The sequence below is a fragment of the Apus apus genome, chromosome 2 (assembly GCF_020740795.1).
Source record: "Apus apus isolate bApuApu2 chromosome 2, bApuApu2.pri.cur, whole genome shotgun sequence".
NCBI classification, from domain to species: domain Eukaryota; kingdom Metazoa; phylum Chordata; class Aves; order Apodiformes; family Apodidae; genus Apus; species Apus apus.
The window spans coordinates 79,456,490-79,481,742 of NC_067283.1; the positions used below are offsets into that span (position 1 = coordinate 79,456,490).

Consider the following 25,253-nt stretch of genomic DNA (forward strand, 5'->3'; position numbering starts at 1 on the left):
TTGCCAAGCCCTAGCAGTGAAATGCTTTTTGAGTGCAGATGTAGCATAACCTACATTGCTCTTAATTTAAAGCAGTTTTAACTGCTGTGAATCAACTGCATTGATGAGTTGTCTGGATTGTACATTGTGACATGTGAATGAATAGCATTTTCACTTGGATGAGAACACATTTATTACACAGTATCTGTTTTTTAATACATGTACATATACAGTATATATAAAAATGTATTTAAATTAGTTATTTAATCCAGCATACAACCTGCATGCATACAAAAGCTAGCTTGTTAATTACAGTTTTGCAACCAATGTGCCACCATTTTACTTAGTTAAGATCAGGTTCTTAGTTAATGTTGTGAATTCCAGTGTATATGTCAAAAGAAAGTAAAAAATAAGGGACTTTTACCATCTCCAAGAACAGAATACAGGTGAAGGTAAGAGTTAGTCTTTGCATTTTCAGCTGTAAAACCTTCAAGGCAAAAGAAAAAGGGACTTCTCGAGGTGGTCTTGCAGCCGTTAGATTTGCAAACCTATTTCCTTTCCCTTTTGCAGTCAGGAGAAATTTATTTACTATGGAAATGATGGCATATGCCCCTTCTGCAAATGCCATTTCAAGTATTTTTACAACCTCACTTCACAGAAATAAAAAAACGTTGAGCTTTAGTAACTGCTCTGTGGCTTTGCTTTCATCCTTATCGCAGAATAGCAGCAAGTTAGATGGCTTGTCAGAGGCCTCTGGAGTAGCCGAGTTACCAGGCTTCTTCCCTCAAGATAGGTCCATATGCCGTGTGTGTTGAGTGGAGTCCTTCCTTGAGTGAGTCCTGTATTATAGTGGTTAAGGTTGGAAGGGACCTTAAAGATCTTCAGGTTCCAACCTCCTTGCTATTATGCGGGGATACTTCACACAAGACCAGGCTGCACAAAGCCTCGTCCAGCCTGACCTTAAGCACCTCCAGGGAGGAGGCATCAACAACCTCCCTACACAACCTATTCCAGCAGCTTACTACCCTCATGGTGATGAATTTCTTTCTGATGTCTAACCTACATCTCCTCTCTTTCAGTTTAAGACCATTACCTCTTGTCCTGTCAGTACCCTCTCTGGTGAAAAGCCCCTCCCCAGCTTTCCTGTAGGCCCCTTTCAAGTACTGGAAGGCTGCTATAAGGTCTCCATGGAGTCTTCTCCAGGCTGAACTGTCTCAGCCTGTCTTCGTAGCAGAGGTGCTCCCGCCCCTTGATTATCTTTGTTCCCTTTCTCTGGACCCTCTTCAGCGGCTCTGTCTTTTCTGTGCTGAGGGCACCTGAGCTGGATACAGTACTCCAGGTGAAGTCTCACAAGAGCAGGCTAGAGGGGGAGAGTCACCACCACAAAAGAAGGGGCTACACTTCTTTTGGTGCAGCCCAGGATGCAGTTGCTCTCTGGGCTCCAGCGCAGACTGGCAGCTCATGTCGAGCTTCTCATCTACTACCACCCCCAAGTCCTTCTTCTCAGGACTGCTCTCCATTTTCCCCCCAGCCTGTATTTGTGCCTGGGGTTGTGCTGACCCAGGTGCAGGACCTTGCACTTGGCCTTGCTGAACTTCATGAGGTTGGCACTGGCCCACATCTCCAGCACGTCAAAGTCCCTCTGGATGGCTGCCGTTCCCTCTAGGGTGTCAACCACACCCCACAGCTTGTTATCCTCAGCAAATTTGCTGAGGATGCACTCAATCCCACTGTCCATGTCTCCAACAAAGATGTTGAGCAGCACTGGTCCCAGTACTGACCCCTGAGGGACACCACTCATCACCTGCCTCCACTTGGACACTGAACCATTGACAACAACTCTCTAGGTGTAGCCATCCAGCTAGTTTACTTATCAACCAAGTGATCCATCTGTCAAATACATGTCTTGTTTGTTTGGAGACCAGGATGGCTTGTGGGACAGTGTCAAATGCCTTGCACAAATCCACGTAGATGATGTCAGTTGCTCTGCCACCATCCACCATCTCTGTAGCCTTGTCACCGAAGGCTACCAGATTGGTCAGGCATTATTTGCCCTTAGTGAAGCCATGTTGGCTGTCACCAGTCACTTCCTTATTTTCCATGTGCCTTAGCAGAGTTTCCAGGAGGAATTACAAGTCTTGTCCATAAATTAACTACTAGTGAAGGTTTTGTTCTCAGAGCTGCCAATTGTGCCTCACTGATGCATGGCAGAGGGATTGCAGCCCAGCTGCAGGGCTCCCTGGGCACAGGAAGTGGCTTTAACCTGCCCAGCTCCAAAGGGATCTTTTGCCAAGGCTTTATTTTTCTTTCTTCCCTACCCCAGACAGGAAGGCCTTGCAGTGCACCCAGTTCATGGACAGACACTGTATTGTTGAGGTACCTTGCCAAGGAACACGTTGTATTTGCATTTCAGATGCCTCAGGCTTTGCAAACTGCATTGTTCCAGCCTCCCCTGAATGGCAGCTATTGACCCCTAACAATGTACGTTTGTTTAAATCAAACCCTCTCCTAACTTGCTTTAAAAAGCTAATTTTAGGACTAGCCCAACCAAATGAACCCTGCTGTGGAGGTCCCCTTTTTTACCCCTTCATAGCCAGAAAAAAAATAATTCAGGATTAATTATTTAATTTGAAGGTAGAATACATTCTCCTCCTTGCGAGAGGCTATTTTGAATGCTGAGGTTCTGGCAAATTTTGTTGTGTCTTAATGTTCATAATCTTTTCATTGCCCTTGAAAGCATAAACATAATGTTAGTTGAGGCTGAAGAATTTTGGCAAAAAAAACAGCGGAACAACAGGGCTTTGATTGACCTGAAGCACTTGAAGAGCTTGACTACATTTTGACAGGTTTTTTTTTTTGCTGTTTATGTGTGCATTTAGGTAGAGCAAACTCATCTAGGAGAAGGAGGTGAAGACTGATGGGTACAGACACTTCATGCCTACCAGCAGACTGGAGAAAGCACTTCCCTGGGTGATGGGAAGTCTGGGGCCAAATTCCCTTCGCTATTTTGTGACTGTAGCACATACCTTCACCTCTTGAACTGTCAGGTCTCCAGTGTCTTCTTCATTAAACCAATCACAGTTTGTGAACGAAACTATGGCTGTATACTGGGCAGGGGGAAGCTTTGCTATGCCTTGCTCCTGTGGAGTTACTAGGTTGAGGGAGAAAAGTTCAGTGAAGTAAAAATTTGCTATGAGCTGGACTACTTTATGAGGAATGGCTGAGAGAACTGGGACAGTTATGCTTGGAGAAGGCTCTGGGGAATCTTATCAATATATATAAATACCTGGAGAGAAGGTGTTAAAAAGGTGGAGCCAGGCTTTTCTCAGTTGTGCCCACTGACAGAACTGGAGACAATGGGCACACACTGAAATATAGGAGGTTCCCTCTGAGCATCAGGAAACACTTTTTTACTGTGAAAGTGACCAAGTACTAGCACTGGTTGCCCAGAGAGATTCTCTCATCCTTTGGGATACTTAACAACCACCTGGACGTGGTCCTGGGCAACCAGCTCTAGGTGGTGGTGGCCCTGCTTGAACAGGAGGGTTGGACTAGGTGCTCTCCAGAAGTCCCTGCCAACCTCAGCCTTCTGTGATGCACAGGTGAAGTGAGGTGGCTGAGGACATACAAGAACCTGAGGCAAGACTCAGCTCACCTTGCTCTTGAGTGTATTACATGGCATAGCATGGGTATGGATCTTTTATGCAGTGCTTCTTACTTGTGCCTTGGTCCTTTCGACCCACGCTGCAGTGGACTGAGTGGGGTGGGTGGCAGCTGCAAGCCTCGAGTTTTCACTGTTGGACCCTCTTGGGGATGGTGGGCTGGCAGCAGTAACTGTGTTAATTTGTCTCCCACCCTCCTTCATACTGATGATGTCACCTTCAAAGTTGTTATCACTCCTGCTCTTGTACTGCAGGGACATCAGGTATATCTATTTGGTGGCTCTGGTGGGGAGGTACCAGGGGAAGTTCAAGAGCAGTGCCCTCACGCCAGCCTTCCTCCCTTTGGGAAGCTCAGGGTGTCTGTGCCCTTGGATCTGTCAGCATGAGGGTGTTTGTGCTGCTTGAGCAGATGAAGAACAGGGCAATGCAGCAGTGCTGTGGGTTTTCTGACTGTGCTGGTGCTCTCCTGTCTGCTCCCTCTGGCGTCACCATGGAGTTTCGAGCCACTATATCCTGTGTTTGAACTGCCTCCAAATTACTGTAAACCTGGAAACCAGCTGGCCTGAGATTTCGGAGGTAAAAGGGCAAACAGCTCCATGCACACTTGCAGCATTTAAAATGGAAAACAGTCCATTGAAAGATGAAGGGGAAAAAAAAAATATGAGATACTCTTAACATGGTATTCTATGTGTAGCTGAGCTCTTACCATTCAGAGAAACTAAGCAGCAAGAGTTCTTGTATTTTCCAGGAACATTGCTTTGTGTCTCAGTGCTGCTGTTCTCCCATTATAGAAGCAACAACATTGTCTAAAGCATATGCAACTTGTAACTGGCTAAAGTCTGTGGTAGACTCACAGGTCACTTGCCTTATATAATGTTACAGAAATAAAAACCCTTTGCCAAGGCTGTAACTCTAGTTTCTGTGTGTAGAAATTCAGGCAAGGACAACCTTTGGATGCTAGCATGCAAAAGTAATTATTTGAATTGTTTTTTTCAATGATCATACACCCGAAATCACAATTTTATTATTTTCAGAGTATATCTGAGACATTTTCTGCTACCTCTTTTCCTTTAGGGCAGAATTTTACTGTTCTGGTGAAAAAAAAATAATCTCTTTTAATACCACTATAATATTGACTTTCTGATATGAAACCTGCTGTCTGTTTGTAGAGAATGGGAGTATACTTTGGTTTGGACGTCAGACCATGGGGTGCTGCTGTTCAGTGTTTTCATGCCGGCTGAAACTTTCCCCTGTGCTGGAACAATTTAAGTGCTTACAGTTACTGCAATGGCTTTTGCTGCAGCATCAGCTGTTGTTTCTTCTCCCACATCCCTCTCCCTTGTTCTCAGTGCTGGATATTTCTGTTTTCTTGATGCTGGATCTAACAGCCAAATGAAAATCAAATAGTTGGTGTCTACCCTGTCTTACTAGGACAGACTCAGGTGTCTCACTGATAATGTCTCTGAGGCCTCCTCACCTCTGAAAAGCAAATGTTATTTCCTTGTAACCTTGCCTGCTAGTAGTTGAGGGTTTTTTTAAATCCTTTTTGTTGCTGGTCAGCCAAAAGAGGAGGAAGGTATAAAGGACAAGTGGTTTAGAAAAAAGGTGAAAGATGGTGGGAGGGGGAAGTGCTGTGAGTACCTAACAGGTTGAAAATAAACAGGCAGGGAGCCAACCAGCTTTGAGGAGGATCTTTTAAACTGTGTGTAAAGTCAAACACTGCCTTGCTATTTTACATGTGCTAACATGAGGCACATGACTTGGAGAACTGGCTCCAGATGTTCTTGCTGGCTTTTAGGAACTTCTACTAAAAAAAAAAAAAGGCACTTCAGTGTAGTTCTCCTGTGTTTACTCTTCCGGCAGAAAGCGACAAAAACTTGCTGAGAGATTATTTTGTTTTCTTTCTTTCACTTGCTTATTTGGATTTTACTCTTACTTTTCTCCTTTTATATGATAGTATTTCCAGATAAAAATATTGAGAGAAATTCACTTTTCAGTTTTCAGTTATGCTCCATCTGTAACTTTGTTTTCTTTATTGTAGGGGTCTCGGGTCTGGCTGCGAGAAAATAATCAGCATTATCCCAGTACTGTTCATTCCTGTGCTGAAGGAGTTGTGGTATTCAGGACAGACTATGGTCAGGTATGGTTATCACTCCTCTACATTTTCTCCTTTTTGCAGCTCTGTGGAAAAGAAGCTGTTCTCCTTGTGGGGAGGGCACAGGGGAAACTATAAAAGCCTTCATTTTGTATGGCTGGAATGCACAACTTTGGTTATAATAGTTCTTTCCGTTGTCTGTCTGGTGAGTTGCTGTGATTGTGCCTGCCAAAGCTGAAGCAATGCTGCCAGGTGTGAGAGCCTTGTTCCACCTAGGTTGGGTTCCATTCCCATACAGTAAGAGAAAGGGGGGCTGGCACAGGGCACTGCAGCATCACCACAGTCATGCAGTGTCAATGATTCAGGGGGAGGCAGCAGGGCATACCTCCCAGAGCACAACTGGGGCAACTCCACCAGTTCCTGTAAAAAGGGCTTTGTGAAGGAAGGGGACTGCTACTGCACTCTCACTGCTTTTTTTTTTTTTCTGGATTTTGTTCTTAGTTTTGGCTTGGTTTGTTTTTTTAAATTTTAACTGTGTCCTGGCTGTGAAGTGCTCCTGGCTCCTGCTTGCCTGCAGGGATAGACGTGGGTCCCATCATCTCCTCAGGTTACCTTGGCTATCTCGGTCAGTGCATGCCTTTGTGTCTGGCTGCCAGCTGGTGAAGGAAGCTACTGTGAAGCTTGTTTCTCCCTGTTTTTTCTTGCTTTTTTTAAAAATATAATTCTCTTTTTTAACCCCTAGAAGAATGCAGAACTAGCCCTGTCAGATGCTGGAAGTGCTCTGCTTTCTCACTTTTTATTTGTCCATTTATTCTACTCTCTATTAAGCTACAGCTAATGATAACTCCCCTGTGGCAGTAAACAAGATTACCTTCTGTAGGTCCCTTCCAACCCAAACCACTCTGTGATCCTTTGCACCTGTCCCAGGTTACCGAATATATTGGATTGATGGCCCAGATGTATTGGAATGATGAGGAGGAACACATCCAGAAAACTAGATTGAGAGCAGCTACCACTAGGTGCAAAGCCTTCTCTCAGAGAAACAAGGCCACCAATATGCTGGTGTGTTTTCTTTGGGTTGCTGAGCTTTGGGAGACTGCCCTACTGAAATTTAAGGTCTGGTGAAGTGGAAAGGTGAGATTGTCTCCTCTCTTGGCTTTTTGAAGATGAAAAAAGAAGGATCCATCATATTAAAGCATCATTTGGGTTGCAGAGTAGGAAGGCTGCCTTGTGCATTGTTACAGTAACGTGCTCCAAGCAATGGCCAGCATTGGGCCTTTCATTTAAACAGCATCCCTCTCTGGCTCCTAGTAGGTGTGACCCATGTTTATAGGAGGGGATAGCTGTAATTTTCACAGGACTTTGTAATTGGACATGTAGCTGTAAAGAGCCTGATTTTTAAAAGTGTTTTGAGCTTTAAAACTCTTATACTTAGGGAAGCTGCAGATCACAGAATCACAGAATTGTGAGAGTTGGAAGGGACCTCGAGATCATCTAGTCCAACTCCCCTGCTAAAGCAGGATCCCCTAGAGCACATTACTCAGGACTGCATCCAGGTGCGTCTTCACTGTCTCCAGAGAAGGAGACTCCACAACTTCCCTGGGCAGCTGGTTCCAGTGCTCTGTCACCCTCACCATAAAGAAGTTTTTCCTCATATTTAAGTGGAATTTCCTGTGTTCCAGCTTGTGCCTGTTGCCCCTCATCCTGTCACTGGGAACTACTGAAAAGAGTCTGGCTCCATCCTCCCTGCATTCACCCTTTAGATATAGGCATTGATGAGGTCTCCCCTCAGCCTTCTCTTCTCCAGGCTAAATACACCCAGCTCTCTCAGCCTTTCCTTATATGAGAGATGTTCTCCAATCCTCCAATCATCTCTATTGCCCTCCACTGGACTCTCTGTAGTAGTTCCCTGTCTCTTGAACTGGGGAGCCCAGAACTGGATGCAGTATTCCAGACGTGGCCTCAACAGGGCAGAGAAGAAGGGAAGAATGACCTCTCTCAACCTACTGGCCACACTCTTCCTTATGGTACCCCAGGATTCCACTTGCCTTCTTGCCAGCAAGGGCACATTGATGACTCATGGATAATTTACTATCTATCAGGACTCCCAGATGCGTCTCCTCAGAACTGCTTTCTAGCAGGTCAATGCCTAACCTATACTGGTGCGGGGGTTCTTCCTTGCCAGGACCCTATACATCCTCTTGTTGAGCCTCATTAGGTTTCTCTCTGCTCAGCTCTCCAGCCTGTCCAGGTCAAGATGCTGTTTTAAAATGAACAGCTTGCTTTGGTGCCCTAGGAAAGGATGGCAGAGCTAATGTTGGCATCCACAAGTGGAAAAGCTGCACCTAAGACGTGGTCTTACATGTGTGTTATGTATGATGTTGCTGCCTTTCCAAGGGGCACATAATGGAATTTGAAACTTTAGGTAATATGGAAAAACCCCAAGTCATTACTGTGATACCATCTGACTAATTACATTTCCTTAGAAAATCTTGGTGCTATAAATATCACTGGGGAAAAAAACCCCAACACCTTGGTTTGGCTTGTTTGTGTTAAAAGCAGGTGGTGTGAATTGGGAAAAATGTCGGGAGCAGCCTTCAGATCCCTGATGCAGCATTTCTCTCCTTGGTGGGTCTGAGCTGGCTCCTGCCCAGCCAAAGGTATACTAGCCATTCACTGCATTTGATAACTTGAGTTCCTTTTGAGGTTTATGTTTTCAGGAGTGCACTTTCTGGTAAAAGGACCATGCTAGCTGACATTGGCTGATAATTCTTTTTTTCTCTTGTTGCTTTTCTTGATGTACTTTTAGACCATCCTGCCCTTACTGTTTGGTTACCTGTGAGCTGCAGAAGGTTGCAAGCAGGTGAAATGAAACTGAGATAAATGTTCAACTACTACCTCTGATGGCTGAGTGGTCCCTGCAGTGCTGTGTATCATTTTGAAGAACAAGGCAGGGGAAGCAAGGCATGAGGTTGCAGAAATATGGGGTGATGATGATTTTCGAAGCAGGGCTAGTGTATTAATTCCCAGACCCTTTTGAAAGCTGCAGCTCATGTTCAACTCTTAATGACAAACTGATGAAAGTGTTGGGACTTTATCAAAGCACCGCATTGTTACTCATCTTCTCTGATTCAGTAGCTCCTATTAAACTTTGTACTTCTCACCTTTCCACTGAGCATTTTGCATGACTTCTCAAGACGTGATTGATGGGGCAGTGGAACTAGGAAGGTGTGTTTGCTGGAGTTTTGCTCAGGTTTTATTTTTATGAGTTTGGACTTCAAGTTTTTGCCAGTGTCAGTTTGCAGAATAATGAAAATATCATAGCACAGTACATCTTAATTTCATCTTTCCGTTCTGGTCTGAGTGGTGGATATAAATTTGCCACAAAAGCCTGTGGTGGCATACGGTTGTATGCTGAAGGGGTGTTGGTTGTAGGGAATCCTACCCGATGCCTGAAGTCTTGTGGGAATGTTCCATAACTTTTCAATGTTTTAACAAATTGCATATTGGTTATTAAATCCTTTCTTGATAATCACACGGTGATGTAATTGCTCCTAGAGTATTCTTGTGTAGCCTGAATGTTTCAATTAAGCAGTCCATTAGTTAATTATTGTTTAAAGACAGTTGTCTTTAGCAGCCTTCTGCTGTTGTCACCCCCTGTGTGAGATGGTTGTAAAATTGTGAATTGACAGGCTGTGTGGATTATCTGATGCATGTGATAGGGTATTCTTAAAAAGGGAATTTCAAGATGTAGGTTTGGGTTTCCCTGAGCAAATAGCTACAAAGCAGTTTTAACTTCATGAAAAAAAAAGAAAACCATGGAACTGTGCAGGGATAGATAAAACCCTCATTAAGAATCACAGAATGTTAGAATGTTAGGTGTTGGAAGGGACCTCTGAAGATCATCAAGTCCCACCCTCCTGCCAAAGCAGGGCCAAAAACTAGGGCAAATCACTCAGAAAGGCATCCAGATGGGTCTTGAAAGTCTGCAGAGAAGGAGACTCCACAACCTCCCTGGGGAGCCTGTTCCAGTCCTCTGTAACCCTCACTGTAAAGAAGTTCTTCCTCATGTTGAGGTGAAACTTCCTGTGCTGGAGTTTGAATCCATTGCCCCTTGTCCTGTCACAGGGCACAAGTGGAAAGAGCTTGTCCCTGCCTTCTTGACGCCCAGCTCTCATGTATTTATAGACACTAATTAGATCCCCCCTCAGTCTTCTCCTCTCTAGACTGAAAAGCCCCAGGTCTCTTAGGCTTTCCCCATAAGGCAGGTGTTCCTTAAATACAGGGAGGGGAAGAGTACAATCACGGTTGTGTTTCACCACCCTGGACCATGATAAAGGAGTGGGAGATGAAAAGTGTAGCATACCTCCCAGCAAATGTTCATGGTGTTGGGCTGCAGCTGGCTTTGGAGCACCTCTCAAGAGCCTTCTGCAGGCTGGCCTTCAAAATGAAGGGTTTGCAATTGCTTGAAGCTGTGATGAGCAGACAATTCATATTGGAAACATTTTTCTCTTTTTAAGCACCTCCCAGATGCAAAAGAGAAGATGCTGTACTCATTCACTGGTTGGTTTGTTTTTTGTTCCATTAGCCTTCACAGAGCTGTTGAAGGACTGATGTTTTGGAAACACCATGTCTGTGAAAACAAATACGAAATGTGTCAGTGCAGTCTATGAATAGTTACACTCACAAAAAAAATCCTAATCTTTCCTTACGTGTGTGTGTGTATATATATAAGATGATGTAGTTACTGCGTCTTTTTTTCATGTTTGAAGGTATTTTTGCTGACTGTGTTTTTAGGGTTAAAATGATTTCCTTCTTAAAAGTTTTATTTACAGTAAAGCAGACATTTCCTCATCGTCATATTCTATAACTTTTTAATGAAGTTGTGTGAGTTTTTAAAATACTCAAATGTTTAAATAAAATGCTGAAAGCCCTGCTGTCACTGTGTGGTTTGTTTGAAATGACTTGTGTATGTTTGGTAGAGTATCAATGGTTCTGCTGAGAAAAACCTTTTTCCAGTTTATCTCCTTTTCTGAATAATGTGAACTTTATTTTAGACAAAATATTAACTTTTCACCTTGCATGAAAGAGGACTGTATTATGCTCTTGACTGATACAGCTGCACTTGAAACTGCCCCCACTGAGGGACTAGATAGCAAATAGAAAAATCAGGGGGGGAGGGTGGGGGCTTGAGTTGCATGGCATTAATTTTAATAACATATTTCTTGTCATCTAATTAGGACTCTCTACTTTTTCTTCCATTTGTACATCCAAATATATAGAAAAAGAATTCAAATAAATGTATAGTCAGCATGTGTGTCCTCCCCCCCTTTTCCAAATGTAGTCATGATGGCTTTTGTAAGTAACTCTGTGTTCAAGCCTTTGAGCATTGGGGACTTTCAAAACAGCATCTAAGAGTACACACATTTCCCTTTGCATGGGAAAATGTCTATAAACGTAAGACATAATGTGTGCACATGTAGGGAAAATTTGCGCTGAAGAAAGTCATCCAGAGAGAAGTGAAATTTGAATCAATTGCTGCAACCTGTCCTGAATCTGACACTGAAATTTCAAGATACTTTATTGCATACCTGCTTACTTGACTGAGAGGAACTTCTAAATCAAATATATTATAAATAGAAGCAGCTGAGCGATACTATCCCAAAAATGCAGGGTCTTTAACAGCAGATGTCATATTTCACCAGTGAAGACTTTGTCAGTTAAACCAGCTTTCTGTGAACTTCCTTTACAAAGAAGTCCTTCACGGCATGGTGTTGTGTCAGCAAACAGAGTGCAGCTCAATATTCTTAACTTCAAACCAGAGGCACCTGTAAATGGTTTGGTCAGCAGCAAAAGTATTTTTTCCTGTGTGTTTAGCTTAGTGTGGCTCATCTGGGGCATTTCTGCATCTAAAGAATGGGAAGGCTACAGATGTTACTTGTTAAACACAGCTCAAGTATGTTTTCCATGGAGGTTTTAACTTTTTCTCCCCCCTGCCCTTCTGGTTTCTCATTGTGACCTCATTCAGAAAAGTTAGACCAGGGCTTTGTTTGAGGTTTGGGGGTTGTTTTTTCTTTTTGCTCAGCTTGGAGGGTTCCTTTTGTTTGATTTCTGAGCTAGCAATAGGATTATGTTGAAGTTACTTTTTGGTTATCCCAGGCGAGTTCATGCTTTTCCTCATTTTTGGTTTAAAAGGATAAAAAAAAGATCCCAGATCTGCAAGCAATGGTTAAAGCACTTCTCATAAGGACTCTTTTCTTTGCCTTGTGTCCTTTCTCACCCTTGCTCGGGATTTGCTTGTGCTAGCCTTTGCTACTGTGAGGAGCCCTTTTAAACAAGAGTCTTCCGTTCATATTCACAGGGTATGAATAACACCACTGAAGTTACTTGGCTTAAGTGACTGAAGTCAGTAGGACTGTTTATCAGGAAATGCTGTTTTGCTGCATTGGCTCATAGGATCAGGCATTGGCGAACTAAATCCTTCTGGACAAGGATTTTCTTAAATTATGATTGAAAAGCATTGTGCTTGCTTCTGGGTCTTCCATGTGAAGACTAGACAATATTTCCCAACAGTGCTTTCTTTGACATTTTCCTGAGTTCAGTATCTATTACCCTTGAAATGCAACCTTACAAGGGAACATTTTAAAGAAGCCCTTCGTGAGCTCCCTTGTATATATATATAGCCTCTTAAGAAAATACACAGATATATGTAGTGGGCTTTGGTCTTGGCTGCTCCTAGTGTTAGATGAATCCATCTCTTTCTGCAAACTTGTATTTATTAAGACTTTCATGCTTTTTAATTTAATGGTGCTTATTAAGAGGTAGTGACTACCGACTCTGGCTGTCGGGTAGCTTGCCCGTGATATGGGCAGCAGATGCCCTGCCTTTGGGGCTCAGAGTCAGTGCCAAATTCAGCAGCTTTACACCAGGAAATCGGATTCCATCTGTCTAAACACTGTGAAGTTCATTTTATTCTACAGTTAGTTATATTTGGCTTACTTGTAATAATTCTCCTGATTGTTTCTAGTGTACTTCAAAAAGCTTGATGCCATGGCTATTGGCATGCTGGCTTCTTATGTTGTATTTTGCTGTTTGTTTTTTTTTTTAATGTTGGATTGTTGAGTTTATGTGATGTGTGTTTGGTTTGTTTTGTGGTTTTTTTTCATTGTGGCGTTTTTTAATTGCTATGTGTATGGGAAGTTTGGGTTTGGGGGATGAGGTAGGGTTGGGGACAACCAGAATTCAGCTGGAGCGCCTTTTTAGTACTCAGGATTTATCCTGTGTGGAGAAGTGTTTACGTCTTTATGCGGGATGTCGAAGTTCAGCGACTCTGGCTGCAAGCATCTGTTGGCGTGCCTGTAAACAGAGCTCATGACAGATGCGAGCCGGGCACTGGAAGCGTCTGCTGGGAGCACCCTCCAGGAGACTGGCCACCTACCCAGCCCTGACAGTGAGGCACCCCAGCCTGTGGAGGCAGCATTTGGTACCCCAGTCTTTGAGGCTCCTCCCGGGAGGGGCGGCCAGGAGGGAGGGCTGTGCACTCACGCTTTCTTCATCCCGTGCTCTTTAGAAAGAGGTTTCCATCAATCAGAAGAGGCTTCATTGGCCACACATGTCCTGCAAGCTCACTGAGCTACATCATCACATCCCTTCAGTGATGCATTTAATGGAGCATATCTGCAATGCATGAAAGCCTCCCCACATCTAGTGAGAATTTAATGCAACCATAGAGCCTCACAGCAAACCTTTTCCTTAATGGAAATGCTGCTTCAAAACCCTGAACATTGCTTACAAGTGTGGTGTTTGATCACTGGTTCAGGTGGAAATGCTCATAAATTGAACAAGTGTTTTGTTTTGGGTTTTCTTCTGGTACACCATCTTTTTTTGACTTTCTAAGTACTTGCTAATTGGAAAAATCATTAGTGTGAGTCTCTTAAATTCTCCAAAATATTATATATAGCATAAAAATATTAAAAAGACATTTCATAATGCTAAAGGAAGCAGTATCTGTAGCAGAAAACTTTTTTTTTTTCCCAAAATCCAGATCTAATTTCAGCTTTTTATCAGCAGTGATGTTTTTACATGACTGCTGATCCCTGAGAATTTGTTAAAGGGCAGTAGGGAAAAGCCTCTTTTTGTGTGTGTTTTTCCCTGAACTACTGTGTATTTATTACATAAAACATACAAAGCAGGTTATGAAGCACTTCTTGGATACGTTGCATATGTGCTGTCCATACACTTTTCCTGTTACTTGCCTTTCTGCCAAAACCACTATCATTTTGATTAATTCCAGGAAGGGGAAAGTTGTAATTCTGGAGTGTGATATTTTAAAAGAAAGGTCAGATTGTAAAAAAAACAAGAACCAAAACCCAAAACAACAACAAAAACCCAACCCTGTCTGCCAGATCAAGTTGACTGTATTATTCCTGTAAAATGAACTTTCTGGCTACCAGTGTGTAGCCACTTTTTGTCAGAAGTCAGGGAGCTTGCAAGTGAGTAGCACAGGGATTTCTGTTGTGCAATGATGGAGGCAGGAGGGCTGAGCAATGACCATAAATAACTCCTTTAATGTTGTGTTTTCAAGGGTTTTGTTCTGTGTTGCCTAAACATAATGGTAATGTTTGCTTTAGCTTTACTGAAATTAATTTGTTTGGCATGAGTGTGGCTGTTGTTAAGTGTTTTACTAACAATATAAATTAAATCTGTATGAACAGAAGCATTTATCTCTGAGCAGAGAGTTGCTTTATGCTTTTTAGAAGACCTGACTGAAAGCAGCCCGTGTTGGAGATGGTGACAAAGAAGTGCATACTGTGTCCCCCTTGGTTTGCTTTGGCCATGTAATAGGCTCTAGCTACGTAAACAGTTGAGATGTCAGTCTTGTCTCTTGCTTTCTGCAAAGAAAATCCAAACCATCTGTGCTTTTTTGGTGCTTTTATTATGCTTGTACTAAAGATAGCAAAACTGCTTTTGTTTTAAGATTAAAGGAGATATACACAGGCTGCCATATTAATGTCTTTTGTAAAGGAACACAGTTCAGCTGTTCACAAAACACGGGAAGGAATTCAGACCACATTGAGCCAAAAAACGACAAAAATACGAATGTGTAGCATAGTGACAAGCAAACTTGTCACTTCAGTTGCTCTCTTGATCCTAAATTCCCTTGGATATGGGGCTGGTCTCATTGTTCAGTATTGTTGGTGTTTTTAAGAACATGTGGTTTAAGCAAAGCACAATTATACGCTGGGATACTTTGCAACAGAGCACTACTCAGTCTTGCTCTGGTGAGGTTTTGTACCTTGCAGTGCAGACAACTGCTAGATGGACACAGATTTTTTAGTTGGAGAAAACTTCTGTCAGCTTGTGCATGAATTTATTCTCATTAAGGATTGCACAAAAGCCAAGTAATATAGAGTGCCCTAATTTTTCTGTTATTATTTTTTTATTATTGAGTATTTTATTGTTAATGATTATTGATTTTTAAAAGAAAGTCAAAGAAATGACTGGGTGATTCTGGACAAGATTTTACTCAATGATAGTAAAATTGTGAGAAAGCTTGTGAGAAAATACTAGGGCATGTGCGAGCAACCATTTTAAAATGTGTTGGAAGCTGTGAGAAGAGGCTATCTTCTTCATGACGGCCAGCTGCATGGGAGCCCGTCCAGCTCCCTTGGGGACTGGGCTGGGTGGAAATCCTTTTAGGTTACTGTTTCTAGGTAGTTAAAAAAATGTAGCCATCTGACAGATGTGTAGGGCATGGTGTTCGGTGGGCTGGTAGTCCCAGCCCACATTCTGGCTCACCAGTGTCATCAAGAGGTGGTGGTAGTTAACATATAGGGAAGTAGGCGGTCTCCTTTGGCTGGTCCTCTGGGGAAGGCTGTGGTGACTTGAACTGTCTGGTGCCAGTTCTGTAGGTGGAAAGCTTGTTTGATCTTTCCTCTGTGGTCACTCATAATTCTTGAGGTGTACATCACCTCTGTATACCTGAGAAGTACAGAATAGAAGAGGGATCCTCTGTATCTCTGGGTACCTTTCACTGCACAAGTTGACTTCAAACAAAGAAAGCCTCTGTGGTCAGATTGGAGTTTCAATGCCAGAGTACTTTCAAGATGATGTCGGAAATGCTGTCGACTTGAAAGATGCAGTACTTCTCGCAGAACTTCAGATTCTTTAAACAGGGAATACAAGAACCTTCCCGGTGGGATGAAATCTGTCATTACACTTTCAAGAGCTGCATAATGTTTGTGTTCTTGAGCATTTCAAAGTGACTTGTTGCTTGAAAGTGTCAGGTTTTCTCACGAGAACACTATCGGAGCAAGATTTCCCCTAAAGCATTTTTGCAATGTGATAATAAGTCTTTCAATATTAGTTGCAAAAGGAACTTTTAAGTGCTCTTTCACAGTGGTGCTTTTATGTTTGCTAAACCAGGGGGAGAAAATGTTAGCGTCAGTCATGTGCCTCTTCTCATCCAGCATGCTTTATTTTGTAAAACAAGCCAGGTCTTGTTTAGCATACACATGATGGAGCTGAGGGACAGTTTACAGAGATTTATCTATCCAAGCTGACTTACGTAAGGGCAATAATAAAATGGATGTGGAAGAAAACCCACTGTGTTGCAAAGTCAGGCCCTGGAGAGTTAGGAAATGCTGCAGAGCCTCTTCTTGCACTACAGGAAAAGGAGCAAATGGCCTCTCTGCAGTGGGGCAATTGTGTCTCATGCAGGAGAGTAGAGGGACCTGTATCAGGGCAAGCTGCATCAGTTGGCTCTAAGCAGCCTCTGGATGTTGTAGGGTTACAGGGATGAGTATATATGAGGGTGGAAGTAAAGGGTGCTTGCTGAAAGCACTCTTAATAGTCCTGTTGTGGTTTGTTTTTTTCGTTCTGGTTTTTCATGCCTCTTGCCTACCATTGCTCCTGTCTTCCATGCATGGCTTCCCGCACTTGCACTAGTTTGGTCCCTTCGACCTTCTGATTCAACTTTGCTTTCTGTAACATGTCCCTGCTCATTTGGCCTTGCATCCTGGTTCCCGTTTGCATCTGCTTGTCTCCCCAACACACAGATGCATGTGCACATGTGCTGGCTCACACCCTGTCGGGGCAGAAGGCGGGGCTTTTGGATCCTGGAGTGGGAGCATGGGGGGTCCCCAGGTGGTGACAGAAGAAAAAGAGCCCATCACACCCCCTAGACAAGAGCAGGGCAGCCAGGGGTGATGGGGCAGCCCTGACCCCAGGCATCGGGCACCTCCCTGCAAACCCAATAAACTTCAGCAGGGCACAAATCCTCATCAGGCCTCCTTCAGCTTTTGAGGAGTTGAAGGGTCAGATGGCCTTCTCGTTATCCTTTTGCATGCTTTGGTCTGGGTTAGTGCAGTTATTGGCATTTCGGAGTTGAAGGGGGGAGTACAGGAAGGTGCTCCTCTGCAGCAGCTAGAGCACACTGAGGGCAGGTGGGCTGTCCCAAGGTGTTCAGCTGCTAAGTGTCTGGGGCTTTGTTGTGTGCTCATTGTGGGATTTTTCTCTAGTGATTTATAACTTTGTCAAACTGATGACTTTTACAGGAAAGAAAATCATGCCTCTTGGAAACAGTTCATTCCCTTTTTAGATGGAACTTACAGTCTCCAAGGAAAGGTCTGGCTAGAGTGTTCACTTGTCGAATAACCAGTTATTTATTGTAGGCTTGAATGAGACAATAATAGTGTTTTGCCTATGTTTATTAAAAAAGCTATGTTGAAAACATATTGTTAGTAAGGTGTTTACCTGCTGTTTGAATACTTTGAAGATTTCCACGGGTAGCAGAATTGCAAACTATTGAAATCAGATTTGGGAAGAGAGCAATCTTTAATAGCTAGAAGTGCCACAAGCCTGTAATTAAAATAATGGTATGTCTTTTACTGCTGATTATTTCTCTTTTGAAAGTACCTTTTTTCACTAGCATCAGCAGGAAGTTCTAATTGGAAGTGAATAATAAAATTGGTTCCATTATTAATGCTGCTTTCAGGCAGGCATTTAATAGACAGTGAAATCTGATGGCCAGACTTCATTGACATTATCTGTGCATCACCATTGGCCTAAGTGCCATTACACAAGGTTTCTGTCACCGCAAAATTTGTCCAGGAAATGTAAAGTTCTGTCAAGGATACTTCAAGGTCTGCTAGGCATTTGAGATTTGTTTCTCACATGTCCTCAGTGGGGGAGGAGAAGAGGGAGCAGTATTTCTGCATGACCAGGAAAGCAACAGAAGCGTGACAAAGGCTCGGTAAGTCCAGCGTAGAAGTGTGTACTTCGAAGAAGAATGTGCCTGCTGCACCAAATTTGTACATGAACAAAACCCTTGACGTGGGCAGGAGCTGCATTCAGCCTGTGTGGAAGACGAAGGGGAGGCTAAGAAGAAGGAGGCTGCTAGGGGTCTATGTTTTCTTAAGCATCACCTTCTTCTGGGATGTTTCTCTGGGCCTTTTTTAAAATGCTTGCCTAGTATTCTGGATTTATGACAGTGTTAACAGATAAGACCAGACACTGCTGTGCATATTCAATTACTCTGAATGAGTAGCTGGTATCTGTTAATCCCAAGCATGCCCACAGTGTATGTATCAAATGCATTTGCTATATGCTTTTAGAAGTGAGCAGAGCTATTGCACTGCAATGCAATGTCTTAATGCCTCTAGAAAGTGGATATAGCTCTTCTGGTAAATATTAAACCATATGTACATGTGCTGTGAGGATGATGTGGTAAAATGTGTATAGGTGCTCACTAGATTAAAACAAAGCCCCAGGCCTTGGCTAAAAAAAACAAACATGGTTAGTTTGAGTAGTATTCACCTTTAGGTATTGATAAGCTCTGCAGTTGCACTTTGAAAAGTCCTTGAACATCACGATCTGAGTCAGGGTTGTTTGAATATGGAACCCTTAAATCTGGTTCTCCACAAGCTGAACAAACTGTGTACTGTACCTGATGTCCTTAGAGCAGATTATGCAGCTTGAAGTAAACAGAGATTTAGACACCACAAAGACTCAGAGCTGATGAAGCTGAACTCAAGTTGTGCTTCTTTTTGTATTACTTTTAACCTGTGCACAACAAGATGTACTTGCCAGTTTCGGTGTGGACATGATGTAAATACTAAGGACTTTATCAGATGCTGTTGAAGGTTGCAGTTACAAGCACTGCTTCCTTTGTTTATGTATCAAAATGGAAAGAAATGACTGATTAGAAATGGGCATCTGATTAGCAAACCTAGGGGCACACATTACCAGACTTGTAAAACAAGCTCACTTTTGTAGTGATAACAATGGCAATCAGTAGCCACTTCTCTTTTCTTTAGGAGTTTCTAAATGGAGATAATTATTTTTATAATGGACAATCAAACTAACTTCTAAGGAAGCTTTAGCAACTGGTTCTAGATTTTTTTCATCACTTTAAAGTTGCAGTCTTGAGCTGTTAGTACCCATGAGTTAATAGAGCCAGATTTTGCCATGGGAAGTGGAATCCAGTCGACCTCATTCTCTTACATACTACATATTTTAAATCTGCTTTTAATTTGTATTTGGACTTACTTATCAGAGCTAATCACCACAGTGGAAGTGTCAGTCTGAGAACAGTGTCCTGTAACCTCCATAGGACCTCAGGTACAAAGGGATGGAAGTAGGAGCTCCTGCATTTGCACGAGGGTGTAACTGAAGCTACTGAGTTACTGGCTGAGGTGGCCCTTCTCATCGCAATCTTATAATGAACTTTTCTTCTTGGGAGGTGTAAGGGGCAATTAAGCATAAGCTACGTAAGGAGAAACAGCTACTCCCTGTGCTTCCGGGCTTATTTGCCAGTCCAAAATGCGCTTGCCTTTTGGAAGAGTTTCTGACATGATGGAAAAGCAGAAAAGAAGTTTGGATTCTAGCCTAGTAGTTTCATCTACTCCTATAATTAAGCTCAGAGCACTTGTAGCTTTGTTGAATCTCTGTTTTGTTTGTAGCTAATTTAGTTTCCAGTTGGGCAGGAACTGTTCCCTTAATATCAGGTTTTTTCTTTAAACTTCTTAGCACAGTGCATGCTTACTGGAGACAAGTGCATTATTTCTGTCTAGCAAAGCCCCTCCGCCCCATTCTGATGTAGTTCTTGAATTATACAGCTACCAGCATACACGTCCCTAGAGTGAGTAACAGCTCTTTGCAGTACATATGTAAATATTTACATCTGTTTCCCTCCCACTTGGTAAAGTACTCCATTTTTATACAGTACAAGGTGCTTTTATATTGCAAAAAAAACACACTGTTTAGGTTTTCGGTTTTGTTTTGAGGGGGCGTGATGTTTACTTAGCAAAAGGCCAAACTAGACGCAGCATGCGTTTTGCAGGGAAGCCCTGCTTTCATCCAGTTTCACAGCTGGGCTGGCAGATTTATGACAAGGCGATGGACTTCTTCAAGGTCAGCCAGTGAATCGGTGGTTAAGTAGAACCTCGTGTCCTGCTGACTCGAGCGCTTTGTATAATAGTCAAGCGTGGGGCTTTGTCTTTGCAAATTACTGCAGCGAATAAACCAAGCTTATCCTCAACCCCACAGTTAATTTCAATAAAAAAAAATTGTGGGAGCTTTTATGCTTATTTAAAATTATGTTGATTGGTATTGATAGGCTCAGACTTGCCTTTGCGGTGGGGAGGAATTCTGAAAAGGATTGTGGGGATCCTTTTACACTCTTTGAGAAGATCTGAGTACTTAAAAATACATAATACAAGTATATATGTGCATCAGCTATTGCTGCTTTATGTTTATTGCAGAGCAGTAACGTGCAGATCCTCATCTATTTGTTATGCCGTTATACAGAGAAGTGGATGAAGGCAAATAGCAACAGTGGGGAACTTGTAGCACCAGATCAACTGGAAAACTTACGGCAAGTTTGGGCCATCATCTCCCTGAGCTGCGTTTGGGCAGGGTGAGGGGCTCTGGTGCTCCTGCAGACAGCCCTTGCATCAGCTCTGCTCATAAGGAGCAAGTTCCTCCTTGGCATTTTTCTTGCTCTACCGTATACGTTTTGTCACAGGGGCTGGCTCTTGTTCCTGTGGACTTGCAGGAGGGAGTTCCTTAGCTTTAGAGAGGACCAGGTTATTTGTGCCCTGGATTTTAACTTTTTCCAGTGTTTGAGTGGATGGCAGGTTCTGACTGTTGCCTTCAGCTGAGAACACACTGCAGGATACTTGGTGACTGAGGCAGAAATTAGTTTGAGAATATTATCTGCTAATTTCTGATTGTGAAATTTAAGAAGTGATCTGTATTTTTGTTTGAGAAAAAAAAATTACCAATTTACCAATTGAGAAATATTTAGTGTCTATGTTAGCACAGGCTTGCCAACAGCAGAACATCCAGCAAAGTTGTACTAGCATGTCTGCTGAGTTTGGAGTCGCCTCAAGTGCTGTGGCTTCCATGATCTGCGTGCACCGCTTCCAGCTTCCTTCCACATTTTCCTTTATGAGGCATCACCTGACTTCAGACCTGGCTGTCTTCATGTGAATGTGCAAGGTCTCAGGAATATAATCTGGGAGACTTAGCAATGACATTATTTTTTAACTGATTTTTTTTTTTTTCATCTTTACTGTCTCACCAAGCCTTGTGCTTTAATTCAATTTTCTCATCTAAATGTGCTATTGCTAACTTTAGGTATGAAAACTTCCTTTTGAAATGCATCAGCTCCAGTGTTCCTGGGGTGCTTCTTTCTGAATTTTTTTGTCCTCTATACATGGATGCAAATGGATATATTAATTTCACTTTTTTTTTTTGAGATAACTGAGTTTTGGCCTTGATTTGAATTACTCTTATCAGTTGTGTCTGTGAGCAGAAGTTACAGCATGTCAGGAAAGTAAGGTATGCTCTCACTATCTGTCAGATGCAAGGCAAAAATAAAATCTGTAGCTTTATATATTTAATAGTAAATTAATAGAGATCTTATCACTTGTTAGAAATGTCTGTAGCTAAGCTCACCTGTAAACTTGATGTGTGGTAGGAAATCAAGCTAATACTTGCTCCATCTGTTAAAAGGAGCAAGCACAGCAAGAGGCCAGGATAATGAGGTATGTATAAAGGGAGCAAAAAATTTTACTGTTAGACATAGTTTTGAAAGCTCATAATTGAATAACAGGTTTGTGAAGAGGGTGGGAAGAAAAGTCAGCTCTTACTGTTGGAGTACAAGTGGAGTTTGAACTTTCTTTTAAAAGATCCTGATCTGTTACAAGTGTTTTATAACTACACAGCAGTGGTAAGTGTCTTGAGTTTTGGTCTTGGAGTTAATGAAAAACTTCCATTTCTGGAACTAGAAATTTAATATTAAAAGGCCTGTCTTTCATTTCTTGCTCTGTGTTTGAAATAGGTCTGCAAGTCAAAAAGAAAAAAAAAATACCCCAACTAACCCCAAGTTGTGCTCTTTGCTTTTATGTTCTGCTTGAGAAGTACTGCAGCTTTTCTTATTGAAAACAGTCAGAAACAGGGCTATAATGACAGGAGTACAAGCATTTTTCTTGATAGAAAATACTAACAAATGCACACCAGTACAAGTTGAGAGGAACTTTTCAGCTGCCGTTAAGTAGAGCAGCCACATGTGCAGCAATATCCTGGGCAGAACCTGTGCTGTGTTGTCATGTGTACATGTTGGGTTTAGTCAAAGGCTCCCATTGCCTTCCCTGTGGATTTGATAGAGCCTGGGGTTGGTGGGGTTGAGCATCCAGCTAAGGGGAAAGTTGTGTATCTGATGTAAGTAGAGCTTGTTGAGTGTGTGACTGCTGCAATAGCCAGAATCTGCACTCCTGGCAGCCTCTTCCCTCTGGAAATACGCACTTGCTGGTTGCTAATCGCACGTGCTTTCTTCACCCTACAGTGCAGCAGCGGTTGTGGGGACTGTTTGCTTGAACTTGTCTCAGCAGTGTTACATTTTGTGATCCTGAACTGGAGCTGGCAATGGCTTGCTGACGTTTGAAACCCCCTTGTATTTTGGGAGCCTGTCCTGTGCCTTTCCTTCATCTCAGGTTGCTGTTTGTATACCTTGATAGCTCAAACTGTGAAACAGTTTTCCTGCAATTAGTATCCCGCTTGAAGCACCAGTGTGTAGCACTGTGCTCCAGGGGAAATCACTCCAGAGGTTGAAAACATCATTCAGATTGCCAAGTTGGTGAGGCTTTGCATCCAAACTCACGTTTTGGCACCACTGTTTGGAAATGAGCTTGTCTTTCTCACCACATCAGATAGAGAAATGTGTGCCCGTGTTTTTGGTCCTTTGTGGAGGATCTTCACATTTGAAGGAAATAGATCTCTTCTTTCATTCTGTGATGAAATGACAGCTGTTGCTCAATGCAGGTACCTCCTTTGGAGGGATGTTTTACAGAATAACTGCTGAACACTGGAGGCAAGCATGAAGAAAGCTGTAAGCCAAATTGTCTCTATAAAGGTTTAACTACAGTGGTTCTGACATTAATGTGCTGTTTTGATACAGCTGTCCCCCTCACCCCCTTTCTTCTCAACACTTCTATATTTCTGGGAAGTGGTTTGTGCAAAGTCAAAATAAAAATAGCGGTGTGGGCAGTGCTGGCACTGTAACTTCAGCTGACACAGCAGAGTGGTTTAACTGCAATGGTGTGGTTGTATGAGTGTAAGGACATGCTTGGAGTTAAACACAAAATTTTGTGGGAGCAAAACTGTTCTCAGTTGCCTTGAAACTGGGCAGAAAAGTCCCATTTAGGTCCCAGGACCATAGCCTGTCAGCATGGTTTGTGTTTCAGACACATGCAGAAAAGGGCCAAGTGATGCCAAAACAACTTTGTTGGGAAGGGTTTGACTTCAGTTGCTGGTGCTGTAATACAGTGTAAGACCTTTGGACTGCTGGAGCCCACAGCACTAAGGGAATTGTTTTTCAGTTTTATTACTTTTGTGTGTTTTGATTGGATTGAACAGTGTCTCAAGGGGCTTGGAAAAAGTTTGGCAGATGTGCTAGCACTTCCCAGTGGAGGGGCCAGCCTCCTAACTGACACAAGTAACCCCAGTAGTCCTGTAAGCAAAGAAAATTATATAAAAAAATTGAGATGGTGTAATCCTGCTGAGGTTGAGGGCCTCTGCTGGGAAAACCTTTCACATTTGTGATTCACAGGGCTGCATCAGCAGGATCTAGTGCAAACCTGTCTTAACGGGAAAAGCCTCTGACGTGCAAAAGTGGATTTCTTTAGAGACCGGTGCTTGCTTATGCTTTGTCAGCAGCACAGTAATATCCCAACTTCTTGAGTTACCTTGCTCTGAGATGCAGCAGACGGAGAGGATCAAAATGAGTGCTTTTCAGCTTCGTTATCTGGCTTAATCTAATTGATTGGCTATATGCCTGACATGTGCTTGCTTTGACTTGTCCTCTCCAGAAGCGCATCCTGGAAGCCTGGTGTAGTAAACCTTCCTCTTGCCAACACGCTTCCTCCCCTGGTACCTGGGATGGTTCTGTGTGTTTCCCTGCTTGGGAATGTGAAGCAGTGTTTGATAGACATGGGCTCATGGTGGAGTGGGAATTCTCCAGTGTTAGGCAGCATCTGATAAGTGTATTTATTTTGGTCTTGGGCAGATCAGTTAAATAAAAAACTATAAAAAATGATAAGTGAAATCAGGCTCTCTAATTTAGATAATAATGGAAACCTGCATAGCTTACTAAGTTTCTTCCTAGATGTTTACAGTTGGATGGTATTTCATATTAGGATTTTTTGTTTGGCTTCCAGCACCAGAGTTTGAATCTGCCTTCAACGTGCCTCTTTCAATCCATTTCCTTCTCCCAAAATTTCAGCTGCAAGAGAATCTAGCAAATGCAAAATCATGAGGACTGTGTTTTAATTTGTCATGCTCACATTTATGCCTGTGTGGTTACTACAAGTAGGTAGTACAGGTATGTTCCTGTGTGGTTTTGCTTTTTCTCCTTGTAGTGTAGTAGTATTTCTTTATAAAAGCAGAGCATGTCTTTCTGTTGCATATACTAGGCATGCAAGGTTTAGTGATGGTGATGTCAGCAGATTGGTTAGGTTAACCGAGCTTTTCAGATGAGTGAATCCCAGAATTGAGCACTTTCAATATACCAGTAGTATTTATATTCTTTATAATACAGTCATCTCTTGAGAATAACTTAATACAGGTTCTTTTTCAAAACATATCAGAAACAAGTATGACTTCCTTGTACCTCCTTGTTTTGAACTAAATGAGGCGTTGGGTGAGTCCTCACCAATACTGAACTTCCATGGATGTAGCTGACTGTGAGGTCTTTGTGTGCTTTGCCTGATCACCCATATCTTGCTTCTCAGTGTGGACGTTAAAGAAAAATGTGTTAAGATATCAGTATAAAAATTGGTATTTGAAGCTACTATAATGCAGAATTACAGATGAATAATGAATCTTGTATTTGAATAGTTGGTAAAAGTTCTTTTGAGCTGAAGGAAAGCAATACGTATATCTCAATGGATTCTTCTAGGAAATAATATCTTCTGCAGTTTAAATACTGCATACTCATTTGTGTTACAGTGTAAGAA

General features: G+C 42.5%; 1 protein-coding gene across 1 annotated transcript in view; it reads left to right on the forward strand.

Moving 5' to 3' along the window:
* Positions 1–25,253, forward strand: part of MYO10 (myosin X) — a 167,277-nt gene that overhangs the window by 25,522 nt on the left and 116,502 nt on the right. The window contains exon 2 of the mRNA XM_051610362.1: positions 5,683–5,781. Coding sequence (XP_051466322.1) covers positions 5,683–5,781 — 99 coding nt within the window. The remainder of the gene's footprint in view (positions 1–5,682; positions 5,782–25,253) is intronic.